This window comes from Berghia stephanieae, chromosome 8, assembly GCF_034508935.2.
Source record: "Berghia stephanieae isolate SIO BIC M18660-M18661 chromosome 8, UCSD_Bste_1.3, whole genome shotgun sequence".
NCBI lineage: Eukaryota > Metazoa > Mollusca > Gastropoda > Nudibranchia > Aeolidiidae > Berghia > Berghia stephanieae.
Window position 1 is genome coordinate 14319518 of NC_088367.1, and position 18354 is coordinate 14337871.

The 18354-nt window shown below is 34.7% G+C and overlaps 1 protein-coding gene across 6 annotated transcripts in view; it reads left to right on the plus strand.

The window, feature by feature from the left end:
* The window catches only part of LOC144978213 (chromodomain-helicase-DNA-binding protein 1-like), a 60435-nt gene extending 43068 nt beyond the window's left edge, over window positions 1-17367 (plus strand). For 3 of the 6 annotated variants that reach the window (XM_078923999.1, XM_078924004.1, XM_078924003.1), the window contains 10 exons: window positions 568-821; window positions 4840-4938; window positions 5209-5279; window positions 5792-5906; window positions 6376-6484; window positions 7284-7360; window positions 8456-8657; window positions 11273-11351; window positions 13455-13620; window positions 14078-17367. In XM_078923999.1, coding sequence (XP_078780125.1) covers window positions 568-821; window positions 4840-4938; window positions 5209-5279; window positions 5792-5906; window positions 6376-6484; window positions 7284-7360; window positions 8456-8657; window positions 11273-11351; window positions 13455-13598 — 1150 coding nt within the window. In that variant the 3' untranslated portion in view covers window positions 13599-13620; window positions 14078-17367. Of the gene's footprint in view, window positions 1-567; window positions 822-4839; window positions 4939-5208; window positions 5280-5791; window positions 5907-6375; window positions 6485-7283; window positions 7361-8455; window positions 8658-11271; window positions 11352-13454; window positions 13621-14077 lie in introns of those variants that run through there. The other 3 variants (XM_078924000.1, XM_078923998.1, XM_078924001.1) reach the window with 1 other exon arrangement.
* The last annotated feature ends 987 nt before the right edge of the window (window positions 17368-18354 follow it).

An 18354-nucleotide genomic window follows, 5' to 3' on the forward strand; every position in this document is an offset into this window, starting at 1 on the left:
TCGACCGAAAGACCATTCTCTCTCATGCCTTATGCTAGAACTTGTTGGTTATTGCAAATGGTGGTCATTCAACTCATCAACTTGGGAATTCTAAATATATTAAATGGTAAAACATTGTCATTTCAAGAAAGGGGAAAAACCCCGTTAAACTTTAACATTTTTTTTGTGTATTTTGCCTAATTGTACACTTCTGCTTTATGTCTGTCTGGCGTCCTATTTCAGCAGCTCTCTGTTTGTACAACATTTGTCTGCATTGATCTTTGCTTTTGGCCTTTGGGCCTAGGCAGGATATTCCTCAAGCCTGCAATACCAAAGCACATTAAAGATTTATTTTTTTTAATGAAAACTAAACAATTAGCCAAATTAAAAATTCGTAGTCAAAATAATCTGGTTATATCGAATTCATTTCTTTTATTTGCAGAAATGTCAAATTTCTAAAATGTTGCTGGCCATTTTTTACTGTTCAATTCAATATTATGAGTCTGACTTACTCCTGTATACCATTTTTAGTGGGAGGAAATGAATTTAGGATGTTTTAAAAGTTTTTTTTGTTTGTTTTATAAACAGGGAAAAGCTATGGAAGGAAAACAATTATACGTCAAGGAATGTCTTCCTAGCCAGTGATGGAGAAGAGGAAGAAGAGGACGACGACGAGGATGGCCAATTCTCTTCTGACTCTGATGATGATGACGATAAGAAGTTGACCGGAGAAAGAAAAAGACCAATGCAAAGGAAGAAGTTGCCCATCAATTATGCATTAGGAGATGTGACTAAGCCTAAACAAACCACAGGATATGATAACATTGTTGTTCACTGTGTTGGTGTGTGTTCTTTTATTATTATTATTATTATTATTATTATTATTATTATTATTATTATTATTATTATTATTATTATTATTATTATTATTATCATTATTATTATTATTATTATTTTTATTATTATTATTATTATTATTATTATTATTATTATTATTATTATTATTATTATTATTATTATTATTATTATTATTATTATAAATTTGTTATTATTATTAATGTAATTATTATTATTATATTTGTGATTATTATTAATGTTATTATTATTATTATTATTATCATTATTATTACAGTCCAAGCCAGTATCGGGGATGCCGCTTAATTGGGACAGCCACTGTATTGGGACGATTCCTTGGGAACGGAATTTTTTCTATATAAAAAGTCATACCCTTTCCAATTCCCAGCCACTTACTTGGGATGGCCCACTGCTTAATGAGGACAAAATTTGACAATGACCGTCCCCATTAAAGTAGCAATGACTATCCCGCACAAATCTTTGGGCCTCTTTTTTGCTCACGAAGTGCCCAAATTCGCGACAAAATATGGGACGAAGCCGTTTGGTATATGCTATTTTAAAAAATTAATTACGACGCTGTTTATCGATGAATATGACTGAAAGTTGGCACACAGTTAGAAAAAAGGTCATTTTAGATTATGTCAAGCGACAAAACTCGTACGATTAACAGAAGACCGTTAAAAATAGATTTTTACTCTTTGGAGTAAAATATTTCTAAAACTACCGGGCGTGTAGGTTTTGTCGCTGACAAGGTAATACATGAACATTTCTTCTTTTAGGTTGTAAAATTTCATATGAATATGACGAGTACTTTTCCCGTATTTTACAAAACACCATCCTAATTTGCTCTTCATTTGTAAAAGACAAAGCCATTTTGCCCCCCTACAGCCCGAATCACAAGTTCAAAACGATTTGGCACCAAACAGCGGCTGAGCGAGTCGTGGCAAAGCGCTTTCTGATTGGTTGACCTCGTTTTAAAGTTCATGACAAGTCAAAATGTCTGCGCGGTCTCACTGGCAGAGGGGTGTTTATCGTCTGCCATTGCGTTTGGGTTCAATAAACAGCTGATAATTTGACTGTTTAATTTACAAGAATTTAAGAAATTATAATGTTAAAAGTTTTCGATTGCAATATGATCTACAATCTCAGCATGGGTTTAATTATTGTGTTCCAAGTCACGTTTTATCAGTAACCTTTGTCCCCTTGTCCAATTTCTCTTTTCTTCTATATTTCTTTTGTTTACGTACGCAATCTCTCTCTCTCTCTCTCTCACTGGGTGGGGTTCCCTACCTCAACAGTGGGCAGGGAGGTACTTACCGTGTCTTCTATCCCCTTATATCTGTTTTCCAACTTGCTTTCTGTCTTTGTCTTGGTGTGAGATTGCTCGGTTTTGTCCCGACCCTGGCCGGACCCTGGCCGGAGTCCGAGCTGGGATGGAAACAGTCAAATGCATAGTTATTGTTTTGGGAGATGATATTTTTTTCCTTGTAAATCATCTCTCTGTTATGTGTTATTATATTTGTTATTTTTAATGTATAATGCAAGCATTTGAGTGTATTCCTCGTTGTTGGATTTTGTGCTTGTGTCTGGATGAGACTTATAGGTGATCTCAAACCAAGTGCATTGGTGGTATGCTCTTGGAATCTACATCTGATCCCTATTTGTTCCCAGTTCCCCTATGTCTTACTTTTTCTTGGGTGCTTTAATTGTAATTCTAGAACTTTTTACTATCCCATTTTCTTCCTTTTTACTGGCGCTGATATAACCTAAATGTGTTGCAAGCGCCGTAAAACCCTTAAAAATAATAATAAATAAATCTCTCTCTCTCTCTCTCTCTCTCTCTCTCTCTCTCTCTCTCTCTCTCTCTCTCTCTCTCTCTCTCTGTATTTGTGTGTGAGTGTGTTTATATATAAGTTAGAACTCTTCTAATGTTTTCACCATATTCTCTATCAAATTTGCCTTAAAATTGGCAAATTTCAATATTTTAATCCACTTATTACGCAAGATATAACCAAAGTTCGAAAAAAATGCCGAAAAAGCGTCCCATATTTTCACGTTTTTTTTCCTCTTTGCGGGTCATCCAAATAAATGACACCTTTGAAACTGCATAACTTGTTTATTTATGAATGGAATTTCAAAATTCAAAAACATTTTTACTCAGTGGAGATAGGGCTTTGATTTCAGACAAAAATTTTCCCCAAAAAGAGAAAAAAACATTTTTTATAGTCATTGCTAATTAAAGAGCTTTTTCATTGTCTACAATCAATCCAAATTTATGGTTTATAAGATGCAAATTAGTCTAACGGTATGGTCAGCTGGGTGTGTGGCCGTACTTTTCATCACAGAGGTGTGAACAATAGAATTTACCTGTATCCCCTGTTTGTGTCTATCGACTGCCATCATTACGTTCATGGTCATGGGTCAATGGTCAACATGCTAGTTTCGCATGACATTGGTGCGATGGATAATGAGCATTGTCAAGAGATTATAATGATAATGAGTGATGGCTTTGTTCGAGGCTGTCACTACCACAGACCATTGTTTGTTCAATGAAACGAATGGGTAGACAATGCATTCTACATCTATTGCTTACTGATTCAATTGTTATGAGTGGCAAATTCATTAATTGTTTTGTGCAGTTAGATTTGTCTCGCATTGTTCGAGATAGATAAAGGTGTTGTTTATTTTTCATTAAGATATGAAATGTCACTGTCTGATAAATGTTGTTGCAAACTGACATGCAAAGGGATTTTTCATTAGAAGTTGCATTACCAGTCACAAGTCTGGAAAAATAGAGAATAGACTATGGTAAATCTGAAAATTTTCTCGATTTCATAGCTGCTGCTTAATTGGGACGATTTGTTGAGAACCGAGCCGTCCCAACTTAGACTGTTTTCTTATTATCCATAATAATAATAATAATAATAATAATAATAATAATGATATTATATCATCATCATTATTGTTATTTTAACCTCCCTTTCACTGCTGACAGCAATATAAGGATAAGCCTAAGATAAATCTTAAAAAGTTCTTACAAGTTTTAATCTTTTATCAAATGCAGAGAAAGCCTAAAACTAGGTATACCAAACTCCAAAGAGTGGAGGCAATTTACCGCCATTGACTGAAAATAAGCATGTCTTCAACCTCTAACTAGCATGTCTCTTAAATTTTGGCTGTAACTCAAATATAGTTGAACAAATTTTACATTATTTTATGTTATTTTATCTCTTTATTTCAGTTCTCACTAAAAAAAAAAAGGGTGTAAATATGTCTGATTAATTGATGCAACTAGAAAAGTAGTAACATACTACAACTGTTGGTATCTAGAGTGCCTCTCGTCTTGTAATAAAGTCAGGGACAATGAGACTATTCCAAATTTCTGACCCATGCGTGGGCAGGGAGGTACTGACTGTGTCTTTTACCTACCTATATCTGTTTTCCAACATGCTTTCTATCTTTGTCTTGGAATTGGAATGAGATTACTTGGTTTTGTCCAGGCCGTAAATCCTGGCTGGGAGGGAAACAGTCAAATGTTTAGTTAGAGTTTTGGGAGATGATATTATTTTCCTTGTAAATCATCTCTCTGTTATGCACTGCATTATGTTTCTTTATATTATGTATGATTTGTAAAACATTTGAGTGTGTTCCTCTTAGCGGGGACCTGTGCTTGTGTCTGGATGAGACTTTTAGTGATCTCAAACTAAGTAAGTACTTTGATAGTGTGCCTTTGGAATCTACACCTGTTTCTTATTTGAACTAATTCCCCTTTGTCTTCCCTTTTCTTGGATGCTTTATTGTAATTCTAGAACTTTTTACTATCCCGTTTTCTTCTGGCGCTGATATGACCCTTAAAAACAAACATGACCCATGCGTATCAATGAACACCTGGCTATAGGCAGTAACAAAAAGTATCATCTTACAAAAACGGCATTCAAGTTATACTGTATGAAAAAGAAGTTGAGAATGACAGTAATAAATTCCAACATTTTCCTTTTATTTCAGATGATTCTGGGTCTTGGGGTAAAGGTGGAGTATTTACTGTTCTATCATCATGTAGCAGCAATGTGGAAGATGGATACGAAATGGCTGGAAGAATGGATGGTTAGACTTATTCTTTTATTCAGAGACATATCATTATATATTATACCCTCAGATAAAAAACAGATAATTTATTTGGCAGAGACAGCAGTAAACATACTTTTCTGTATTAAAACTACAGAGACAATAATAGTTTTTTTTCCTCCTCATAAGTTGGATTGTTTGTTATTATTGTTGTTTCTAATAACCTGTTAATTTTAATGCTGACAATATTGTTTGATTTTTTATGTTTTTGGGGATTTTTGAAATTGTTTTTGTTTGTTTTTTTTTTAGATCTCAGTCTTGGAGATTGCCATCTAGTTCACGTGACAGACAGTCGAAATGCTGATGAAAACAAGTTTTGGGTAAGTAGATTTGTCCTTTCATGTAAGTTTGGATTTTGAAGTACTCTCAAATGAATGAATGATTTGAGAAGCCTTTTTCATTTTTTTAACATCACCGTCCTATCCAGCATTTTGTTAAATTTAAGATCATCTAAATGTAAGGGGTTTTTTGGGGTTTTTTTTTTGGGGGGGGGGGGGTTCTGATTTTTAACTATCTACATTCATTCTCCTCAATAAATGTACATCATGTCTTCCCCCATGTCTACCTAGCAGTGATTAGGTAGCTGGGTAGATCTGAAGAAAAGTACTTTGCAAAAATCTAGCCTCCTATCCAAAGGGTAGCAAGCAATAGAAATGCAGTGGAAACCGTGATTAATTCGGGCTCCATGGTCCTAATGGTTTGGAAAGACTACTTTTTAGAAATATGTAATAAAGACTTTTAAGTAAATATTCAGTCTTTGATAAACCCTGAGATAGTGCCAGATTGTGGTTGTTGCATTACATTTTACTTATCTTAACATTTTTAAATTCAGGTGGCACTTTTGGTTGCCCAACACAGAGATCGCAATAATCGTCTTTCTGGCATTGACCTGACAGCACTTCAACAAGGTCTGCAAAGATTATTTGTCGCTGCTAGGGACAAACATGGTAAGATCAAAAGGATATTAATCGGAGAACTAAATAAATATGGTCAAACAAGGGCAAATCTGGATGCTAGACAGCTGCTCTTTCACCCAACAGAAGTAAACTTTAAACAATTGTTTGTGAATAGACTTATTACTGCACACACACACACACACACACACACACACATGACATAAACATTGTCAGATCTACACTCAGATGCATACTCACCTACACACACAAACACAGAATTTACCATGGGGTGAAAGACTTCTCCTCATGAAAAAATAAATAATGATAAATAAAATTTAACTATGCCCGTTAAATTATTCACTTGTTTAATATTTCATGTTCGAGTGTAATTATTGAGTTGTTATCACAATAGAAATAGATAAATTTAAGCATATAGAGAAATGCTCATGAATTAATTTGAGATATATTTGTTCTGAAATTTCTATGCTTTCCTATGCTTTTAAAAAAAAATCTTTTCCAGCTAGCGTTCATTTACCTAGAATCGGCCATGATACCCCACAATTTAATTGGTATGCCACAGAGAGATTAATACGCAAGCATCTTTCAGCCAAAGGCATCCCAACTTATATGTATCCTTCAGTTCATGTTTTTAAAACAATTCTTTTTTTTTTTAGTAATTGTATCAATTGTATCAAACTTACTCACTCACTCACTCAATCCTCTGCAAGGGATCTCCACCTAGTCCTGTCAGCAGCTATTCCTGGGGCCACCTGAGGGACAGACTCCTCCGCTCTAGGTCCCTCTCTATGCTACGTCTCCTAGTCTCCTTGGGGCAGCCTCGCTTCCTCTTTCCTTGGGGTGTCTATCGCAGAGCCTTCCTTATCAGCGCCTCGTCAGGTCCGCGACAGACATGCCCCAACCACCCGAGACCGTGCCTGACCAGAATATCCCAAAGACCTGCCCTGGAACACCCCAAGCCTTGGACCACACCCTCCGTGACCCCCCCCCCCCCACCCCCACCAGTCTGATCCACAGAGCAAAACGCCCAAGACACCACTTTTTAAAATCTTTATTTTAGCGCTGGAACACAATCTTGCCGCTCTCCAAACCTGCCTGACATTTCTATTCTTTTAGTAATTGTATCAAACTCATCAAAGAGCAAAAACTTACATTATTTTGTGTTTTAAAATTGTCACATCCATTACGATACAAACAACATTCTTCTTATTCAGATTTGTTTCACAAATCACAAAATTTGAAGGAGAATTTTTCTTATAATTACAAGAACTTAGTTTTGTTTTGTAAAGCTCGACAAAATTATCTATATCATACACTTGAGTATTAATATTGATTAGAAATGTTAATATTTATTTTTGTAAAGAGGGTAACAAGGCAGAGATAAATATTTCTTTGACGAAGTTTCCACAGATATTATTTTCCAAGAAAAGGAGGAGTGAAGAGAAAATATGGTGCACATACTACCCAAACGTTGACACCAATGAAAGGTGAAGGCTATGTCCTAATATCATTCTCATCATCATCCTCATCATCATCATCATCATCATCATCCTCATCAGCTTTAAACAAGATCTATACGTAAAGTAGCTTAAAGTATATATATATATATATAATATATATATATATATATATATATACCGAATCCCGAATAAATGGGACAACGATTAGTTCAAGAATATTGCTGATGTATAGGTCTGAGTTGAGCCTTTGGTATTACCTAAGTTTTTCTACCACCAATGATCACTCCCCACAACGTTATAGATTCATATCCTCGATGTGTTACTTCAATTGATGCTTTTGTCATCGGAACCTTCACCTTAACGTCGATAGCACGAATTTCAAATCTATTTGTCTCTAGGATCAACTTCAAAATGCAATCTGTCTGTAAATAGAACGCAGTCCTATTCTGATATTCTGATCTCAGTCCTGGTGTTCATGTGCCCATCTCAGTCAATCAACTTTGTGCAAAGGGGTTAGCTTTTGAAACCACGTGACATTTGAACATTTGGTATGGCAACTGCTGCGTAGCAGTGCTTATGTGAAATTAATATCTGAAATTTATCTTTTGGGTGCGCGTTTACAAAATGTCACTTTGGTAGCGACAAGTTTGGCGGTCCGCATCTGGTCCTCATTTGTGTCAAAAAAGGCATGCGATACATCAATAGAAAGACAAATTTGTTTACTTCATTAAGATATATAACACATGCCATTTTCTTTTCTCTTATGTGAGATAATAGCAAATACAAACTGTCTATATATATATATATTTATGTGTGTTGTGTATGAGTGTGTGTGTCCAGGTAGGAATCCTAGGTGATCATAAACATTTCTGTTCATTACTACACTTAGTCACTTTTTGTTTAACTTTTCCGTGCATGCATGAATGTTCGAGCGAAAAATCTAGATCTATCATCTTTTGACATTCCTATCATCTTCCTTTTACTGCGGCTGCTGACCTGATTTTAAAGTGTTACAACTGCATTGAATTTTTTTTTTAAAACAGACAAAACATTACCATCATTATCATTTTTGCCATCATCATTCTTTAGATTCTTTAACTCTTATATTTCTATTCTCCACAGTGCCAAGAAAGGGCGACAGTTCCTCAAGTACTCCATCAAATTCAAATATCGTAACCGCATCTTCTTCTTCATCTACATCTCTCTCTATGTCAACAACCACAAAGAAGAAGGTGGATTTGTCATCTCTGTTCTCCGGTGTGGCTGTCTACTTTCATGACGTTCCATCTAATGAGAAGAAAAGGCTGACTCGATTTGTATTGGCATATCCTTTTATTCCACAAATGTAGCAAAAGAGTTAAGCTTGTATTTCAAATAGAAGTAGAAAAAAAAAGAGGTTGGCAATTTTGGACTGGATATGGTTTGAATGCTGTGAAAGCTGCTGAAACTGTAAATAGCGAAACCAAAAATATAGTGATAAACTGAGAACGGTTTGAAAAGTTGTCATTGTTTTAACTATGTTATTCTTAACAAACTTTTGACTAACTGAAAGCTCTAGACATAACATTAGGTAATAATAAATCTAAAATCATTGTTTGCTATTTACTCTTTATAAGGTGAAATTAAAAAATAAAAAGAGTAATTTGCATGTATTTAATTTCTCAATGTTTCCTCTTCTCTAAGCCCCAATTAGAATTAATGTTGAGAACTGAAAACGAAGATATGATATATATTCGTATGTTAAGTTTGTTTGTTTGTTTTTTACCTCATGACATAGGAAGCGAGCTCAATAATAACAGGAAGCGGTTAAAGACCTCTTCAGTAGTGGGCAATTTACACCAAAAACTGGCTAATCTGAAAATTAAAGGGATCAAGTCATCTGCTTCAGTGTAAATGGTTTTGTGGTCCTGTGGTATGACATATGACTTCTGACTTGTAGGTCCCTGGTTCGAGTTCTGTTGAGGGTGACCTAAAGTCACGTCCTTAGTCGAGTCCTCATAATTCACATCCTTTCTCCATACTCATGTGTAAAATGAGTAAATGCTCTGTCTCTGTCAGGTCCTTGTCTTATCCTACATGCTCATTGTTGCCATTGGCTTGATACTACTTCTAAAGCACTTTGTGCACATTTGATTGATATTGGTTTTCACTAAAAAAAAAAAAAAGCTCTCTTTTTTTTAAAAAAAGGACATTTTATGTTCCCTGGAATATTAAAGGACATGAAAAATAAAAATGTTTAAAACTGAGATGGTAAAGTGGAAAATTAGTTGTTTCCTGTCCATCCAGTAACCAGTATTGGCCCAGGGCCTGTGGGTTGGGGATACTTGTATGGTCTTCCTTCTTCACCCCTCTCGTTCTCAGGGAGAATGCAGACCTGTCATCTTTTAACTTTTTATTGATATGTTATGTAATTTTTAATTTATCCTGTTCGCAGAATCCACAAAGTGCTTTAAGGTACTACACGTACAAATACAACAGATAACACAAAATGTAAATACAAATCCTAAATTCTTCCATCAAATCTCGCCAATGATGCATCAAAAGAAAATATGGTTGGTTGGCCGCGTGGCATATTGTGTTCTGAAGATTTTATTGTGTGGTTTTGCAACATCTCTCACACTTTCTCTTCATAATCTTTGTAGCGCCTACTTCCAGGCTTTCTTTTGTGTTGTCCTGTCATCTCTGTCAGATCTGAAAGGAACAACAGAGTAAAATGGGACGGCAGCAGATTTGATTTATTATCTAATTCTTTAATGAAAGAGAATAAAATATGATTATCCATTCATGCAATAAATGACAGAATTCCAATCTCAATAAATCCCACAAATCATTTTAAATATTTCAAAACTGGCAAGGAATAACTTTGCACACATAAAAAAAAAAACAGATGCTCAAATCCTGGGGCAACTTTGCACAAGGCTATTATTATTATCAGAAAACCATGACATGAAACACGATTTCCAATTAAGTAGGTATGCTTATTATTAGATCATCTTTCCTATCATGTATTCAAAGATATATTTAAGTTGAAAGACTTTTGATATGTTTAAACAAATGAAAATTTTGTATGTACCTGGATTTGGATGAAATAACTGTTTACAGCATTGATTCCACATTCAAGCCTTGTCAAGGCTATGTGGTCTTGTGGTATGACACTCGCTTTCGGATCGGAAGGTCCTGGGTTCGAGCCTCGCGCTCGGCGCATAGTCGAGTCCTTGGAAAAGGCTCTTTACTCACATTCTCTCACCGTACTCAGGTGTAAAATGAGTACCTGACCGTTAACAGGGTTGTTTTTGTCCGAAAAATTGTAATAGCACCTAACAGGCGGCATGTCCCGTCCTACATGTTAAATGTTGCTGTTGACCAGGGACTCCTTGTAAAGCGCTTTTAGCACATTGAGTGGATATTGCGCTATATAAAGCTCAATTTTATTTATTAATTTTTAAGGTGGAATTAAATGGAAATAGCGGCAATATATATCCCCAACGCAAAAGAGTTCAATATATTACCCCAAAAGAATCTTCCTGCTTCATCCATGAACACAATTGCATTTTTTGTGCCCTTTGTGTAAAGTATCCCCATTCTTTGGTAACAGTCGAAAAAAATAAAAATTTATAAAATGTAAAATCCATCATCGTTTTGAAAGCATTTCATGACTTGTCCCAATGTGCTATAAAGAACACACCTCAAAGTTTTAAGGTTTACTGTATAAGCCCAGAATTTTCTAGGGAGTGTGTTAGCTTGTGTGTAGGATGTGTGCCATTTCAATTTCATCCATTTTAATACAATTTTCATGTGTGAATTGTCTAGAGGTTACTTATTCAGTGCTATCAGTAATTATTATCATTATTATTGTTATTGCTATTACTATTATTATTATTATCATTATCATATAATTTTCATCATTACTTTTTCCACACATTCTTTAACAAAACTTACTTATGATGGAGATGTACACAAAGAACTGAAAGACACAACAACACATGTGGTGGTCTCTTCTTCTGATACAGACATTCAGGTCAGTCAGTTAATAATAATAATAAATAATAATAATAATAATAATAATAATAATAATAATAATAATAATAGTAATAATAATGATAAAAATAATAATAGATGATATAATATAAATAATAATAATAAATATGATATAATAAATATAATAATATATAATAATAATAATAATAATAATAATAATATAATAATAATACACAATAATAATGATGATGATGATAATAATAGAGATAATAATAATAGTAAGATTTATTCATTATTTTCAATTTGGATGTCTATGTGAGATAAACCGAGTTACTGACACTGACAGCAGGGCTGCATACTCATCCACTCTGACAGCTTGGTGCCCTTAAATTTAATGTGACGATCTCAGACAAAATCAGTCATCCTGAGCATGGTTGCTTTGAAAGAATCTATGTAGTAAAATTCCTTTGTGATCTTGTAGTATGGCATTCGGTTCCAGTAGGATTCTGCTGTGAGCAGCGCAAATTTGAGTTTTTAAGAAAAGGTTCTTTACTCACATTTTCACAGTGCAGAGGTGTTAAGCGAGTACTTGGATGGTAACAACGTTTGTTGGGATGAAAAAAATTGTAAAAGAACTCTCTCAAATTCCTGGCCTGAGGTGGCTTAATCTTTCATAGGTGTACAAGTGGGATTCAGTCACTCACCCAGGACATTATCATAAGAGTCTCATCAAGCAAGCAGTGTCAGCTCCAATGAAACTGAAACCCAAATTGCATGCTTTGGCCACTCTCTTAGTGAAAACAGAAATAGGTTTGAAATAATGAGTGAAATTCAATTTCAATGCCAAAGGTGAATTACACAATGTGCTCTCAGTTTAGTTTCATTTTTGCCTTTTTCTTCACAATATTTCGGGCCACAGATTAGTTTTTAGGCTTACAAGGTTTTTGAAAGATAGTGATGTAAGTGGAAGCGAGAACGAGTTACAGATTAAAAACAAAAATTACAGTGCAGAGCTGATATATCGACAACAGTCAAGTCGATATGACATCAAACTCCAGTTTTTAGCTATATTGCCTATATTGACATCAAATTTACCGCAAGACTGTTATATCAACATTACAAACCATTGATACCGGTAATAAAGAATACAATCTATAGATATGGTCAAGATATCCTGCAGTGAAGTAAAACACCAACATTCAATGAAAATTAAGAGATATCCCCCTGTGCTGTAAATGCACAGTCAAAGAAAATGTGACATTATTGTCAATGACATCTTGGAATTGTCATTGGTCAGAACGGTGACGTCAGCAGTCAAGTCAAGTCTTGGGCCATGCCACCATTTCTCGGTACTGTTACCAGCAATGGGAATTTCCGATATCAATATCCTTGGCTTTCAACCAATAGTCTAACGAGAAACACACCCCACATCACCCACTACGTTCGAGACTGTCTATAATTCTTCGCAAGCAGCCCGACCAATCCCATTCTTAGAACTGAGTGTCTGTAATTAAAACAGACCTCTTACACCCTCCCCCCCCCCCCCCCCCCCCCTTTTAAAATAAACAAACAATTTCTCAATTCCTTGTATACGCAGTGCCGATGCTCAGCTTCTCAGTCTCGATTATTCTTGGCCTTCAGAGACGGACCACAATAACATTAAGTCAAATAAAGTGAACTGTCATAAATTTCAAAACACTCCTTTTTAAAGGCTACCAAATCATCAAGATTTGACTTCCCTTGTTATTATTTCTCTTTTCTCATTTGTTCCCTTTTGTTTTTTTGGAATTACTGATATATCGACATCACGCTTAAATCAACATTTTACCATGGTCTGACGCTGTAAATATATCCGTTCTCGACTGTATATGAATAGATTAGCAGAAGTTCAAATCTCATTAGTAGTAGTAGTAGTAGTAGTACTGTAATATTGGGTTACTTGGGCCGCTTTTCTTGAAAAAGATTAGTACTTCCAAAAACCATGTTTAAAAAAAATCTAACAAATTTATATGTTTTCACTCCTTTTTAAAAAATTCTTTGGACGTACTTATCTTTTTCAAGAAAAGTGGCCTAAGTAACCCCAGCAACTGAATTCAACACAATTGGTTATATTAATTCGCTCTTTAATTTCTAATCCAATCAGAATCTTAAATATGTATTGGGAGATGCATGTGAAAAGTGTTGTATTATTCTGTGCAAGTGGCTGGATAAGTGCATTGCCAACGGTTCCTGTGTCTCCTGTGATGAGTACCTCGTTTCTAATGTAGTGAACTCATCGCCAACCTAAAATGTCTATTAACCAAAACCAGGTGATTACAGTTTGACAGGCATTAATGGCATCATATTTTTTTTTCTTGGTGTCATGCTTATCACCGATTTCTAGCTCAAGTTCTAAAGATGCTCTTCAATGAATCTCAGTTGTTCATTTCATGAGGTTGCCACCTTTTATAGTTGTCCAACATTTCTCATAAATATGAAGCTGATTATCTAAATGAATACATTAAAATTACCGTAATTATGATCAACAAATGAAAGCTTAGTAACGACTCTCTTAACATAAGGTTACAAGTTCTGTAACTTTAGTGAAATAATTTATGTATTTGTTGCAAAATGTACAAATCTTTTTGAAGTAAATTTCTCAACTAAAAAATAATCTTTATTTTAAATGTAACTGGATTTTATCTGCTCATTCAGGTTATGAAAAATGATCTTTGTCAAATTCTATTTTGTAATTTACTCATTACTATCTCATTTGTTACTCAACAGGTTTGAATTCATCTTCATGATCAACTCGGAGATTCATCATTGCTACACCCAACTCAGCTAGACCCATCATGTATAGACTTGAGATGGAAACACACTTTTTTAAATTTGACATGCATAATTAACGATCAGAAAAACCTTGCTCTCCATTTTTATGCTAATCACAGTTGACCAATCCGTTATACCACTACCACTTCAAAATGCGGTGATGTTCTGATAATTGAGCCAAGGTCAAAAGGTGCTTTACTTACAGGCATGACTTTTGAATCCAGATTTAAGACTAATGATGCATGTGCAATCAAGAGTAGGTATTTCTTTACAGTTATCAAGTCAGTATGTCTAAGTCTAAGATTGAAATCTGATGGCAAGTTGTTTCTGCTTTGATCATGGTTCTTGAGTTTGGTTGTATCTTCACAAAAATACACCTATTTTCGTGGGTGCATTTCAGCAGTCATTATTTAATGGTGATCATTGAAGAAGGATCATCTACAATAAGTTGTGATGTTATGACATGTCTGTCACTTCCAAATCGAAAAATATAATGTTTAAATATTATCTTCAACCAAATTTCAATCAAATTGATTAAGAAATGTATAAATTGTGGACATTTATAAAAACAGGTGTCACTTCTGACATGTGTCGTCATCAATTCCCTTCATATTTTTAAATTACAAATTTGATTTATATATTGTGATCATATTGTTTTTCTGTGTCTATTTGTGAGGAAAGCAAAAATCTATAAACAATACTGTTCAATTTGTAAAAGGAAGCCATATTATAGAAGTTAAAGGTTCATCATTTTGTTGTCATTTTTTAAAAGTGACACCACAGCCCCAGTCAGGGCAGATATTTTTTCCACAAAGCCGTATTAAAGTTCAAAAGGAACTGCTTCGTGTTTTTGATGAGTTCACCAACATCTTGTTCAGTTGCCAGGTGGCGTTTCTTCAAGGCGATAAGGGGAATGTGGTCATCACATTTATATTTGTCAGAAGTGACACTTTTGTGGATATTTTTTTCAGAAGTGACACCAAAAGGTATGAGTAATACGTCTGTAAAATTGTCAGTTCATGACATAATCAGTCGGAAGGTGAAATTTTTGGATTTGCATTTTTTGTTTTTGTTTTGAATTTTCTGAGAGAATATGCTCACCGGAGCACTTTATTCTTTATTTGAAGTAAATTAAGTGATTTTTCATGAAGTTATGGTCAGATGTATGGGAACGGTATCCAGCAACTTTTCTCACATTTCATACTTTTTCAACTTGACTAGCTGTAAAAAATATTTAGAAATGAAATTAAGCTTTGATATTTCCCAAAGATGTACAAAAAGGGTTGATTTAATCACTTATGACAAGAACTCATTTTTTATAAAAAATTAACCTTGGCAATATCGGGTTCAAACCTTTTCACCATCCTACTGATTATGTCATTCATTGTAACAAAATAATAATTAACTTTAGAAATTATAATTATTTAAAGCATAACCTAATGAAAATAGTTAGCTTATTCATCAACCCAGGTGCACTTAATTTTTTTTTTCTCAAAGTAATGAAATTAAATTTATGACACGAAGACCATTGTTGTCACATGGAGTAGGCATCACCAGACCAATGCCTAACTACAAGTACTGATTATGCTGTAATTTTAATAATTCTCAATATTAATATTAAGAACTTTATGAAATATAAAAATATTTTATGTGGTTATAATGTTTGTCGTTTCAATATTATTTTAGAGAATTCAATGCGAGGTCTATAAAATAGTGCAAATAGTGTATTTGGTGTCATCAACATTTTTTCAGAAGCAACACCAGCAGGTATCATCCAATGCAGAGGTATGCTCAGTCTAAGTTGACACTGTCTTTATTACATACAGCGTCAGTTGTTGATTCATAAATATATATTTCCATACATTTGTGAATCCATTTCTTGAAAACTCTCTTTTAGCTAAAAAGTCGCTTCTGATGATGACACGACTGGATGTTTATTTCATGTGTATAAAACCGTGTTTTAAGGTTGAAACTTCTCAGATTGATAAATGTGGACTATTTAACCTTGAAAATAAAGTTATATGTGGTGTGAAGTTTTTGAGTTGGTTTTCTGTGATATGTTTGTCGTCATCGATCAGAAGTGACTATGTAGACACTTGTCATGTTTGTGTCACAAGCTTCACACATCATCTTTTAATTTTAATCATAAAATGACCAAAATTTAAGATTCCAACTATAACAACTAAGCGACTTCAAAATAAGCACTTGACATCTGGCACCTTTTGACCTTGGCTCAAATATGAAAGCAACAAATTTACGGAGCAGGCACTGGTGTAATGTAAAGATCTGAAAAAGTGTGTATGAAACAGTATCAGACAAAGCAAGAAAGAAAAATACAAGAAAAGAAAGAAAAAAGCATCCCAAAAAACCAGCCTGTCTTGCCTGCGGATCGAACCTCATACTATACCTCGGTACTCGAGTGGTCTCGCGTTTGACCGAGGCAGGCTGATTTTTTTTTCTTCCTTGCTTTGTCTGGCATTGATTCATAGTTTTTATTATCTTTTTCTTACACGTATATCGACATTTTACTGAAAATGATGAGATTGATATATCAATCCTCAACTGTGTTTGTGCATGGACAAAAGTCTTGCTCAGCCTTTTTTTAAATTTTTTTTTTTCGAATTATATTTTGCTTTCTGCCATCCTTTTCTTGGGAATATACTGTATCCTTTTTTTTTTTTTTTAATTGTAGTAGTAGTACTGAAATGTATAACCTGATATTTAAATTATTCTGATTGAAATTTTTAAAACTTAACTTTGAAAGTAGTAAAAAAATAGGTATAGGTTATGTGAATATGATTAGAAAAACAAAATGATAAAATTTCTTTTAACTCTTATTGCCAACTATACTAACCCTGTATATATATATGCTTTATAATTTATAGACTTTGAAAAAGCGTTTGACAGTCTAGATAGAGAAAGATTCTGGAGCATCCTTCTCCACTACAGGGTGCCAGATAAGTTTGTAAAAGACTTTTTGACAGATTCTCCTGCAAAGTGACCCATAATGGTCGACTGTCAGAGGATTTTGATATGTTCTAATTCTTGTGGTATTCAGAGTTCCTAGAGCAATTCCATTTTGAAATTCCAAGTAGTTTTCAAGGTGATTTTTTTTTTTTAATTCAAGGATTAAAGCAATGAATTATCCCTTCAACGCTGTGGGTTCAGCTTAACTCCTTAACTCAACTACTGAAGACATCAATGACAATGCATTTGATGGAACAATAAATTTCATGGTATTCAAATACTCTGCCTTTGCTCCATTTTGTCAGCTATTTTTTAAAAATGCAAGATCTGAAATGGTGATGTGATGGTTGTAGTTGTGGTAGTCGTGGTAGGGATGGTGATGTGGTCGTTGTTGTAGTAGTAGGAGTGATGGTGATATGGTGGTTGTAGTTGTAGTCGTAGGGACAGTGACCAGTGACATGGTGGTGGTGGTAAGGATGGTGATGAAATGGTTGCAGTGGTAGGGATAGTGATGTGGTAGTGGTTGTTGTAGTAGTAGTCAGTAGTGGTGGGGACGGTGATATGGTGGGTAGGGATGGTGATGTGGTGGTTGTTGCAGTAGTGGTGGTAGGGATGGTGGTTGTAGTAGGGATGGTGATATGGTTGTAGTAGTGGTAGTAGGAATGGTGATTTGGTGGTTGTAGTAGTAGTGGTGGTGGTAGGGATGGAGATGTGGTGGTGATAGTGATAGGGGTTGTAGTAGAGGCAGTCGGGATGGTGATGTGGTGGTTGTTGTATTATTATTGGAAGTAGTAGTAGGAATGGTCATGTGGTGGTTGTAAAAGTGCTGGTAGGGATGGTGATGTAATAGTGGTGGTAATAATAGTAATAGTAGGGATGGTGATGTGGTGGTTGTTGTTGTTAAGGTGGTTGTTGTAGTAGTAGTGGTAGGGATGGTGGTGGCGGTTATTGTTTTATTGGTGATAAGGATGATGGTAGTAGTGGTGGTAGGGATGGTGATGGTGGTTGTAGTTGCAGTAGTAGTGGTACACAGATGGTGATGTGGTGGTGGTGGATTAACAAACACAATGGAATCTGATAGTGCTCTTTACATTTACAGACGAAAGTCTGAAAACTGTTGACCCCCACCCCCGCATCAGTCGGTCAAACTAAATCCATATGACATAGCATAAGAAAAATATTTCTTTTTAATTTTAAGGAATATCTTATACGTTGTAAATATCATTTCAATCATACATTTTTAACACCCAACAACGTTACTGTTA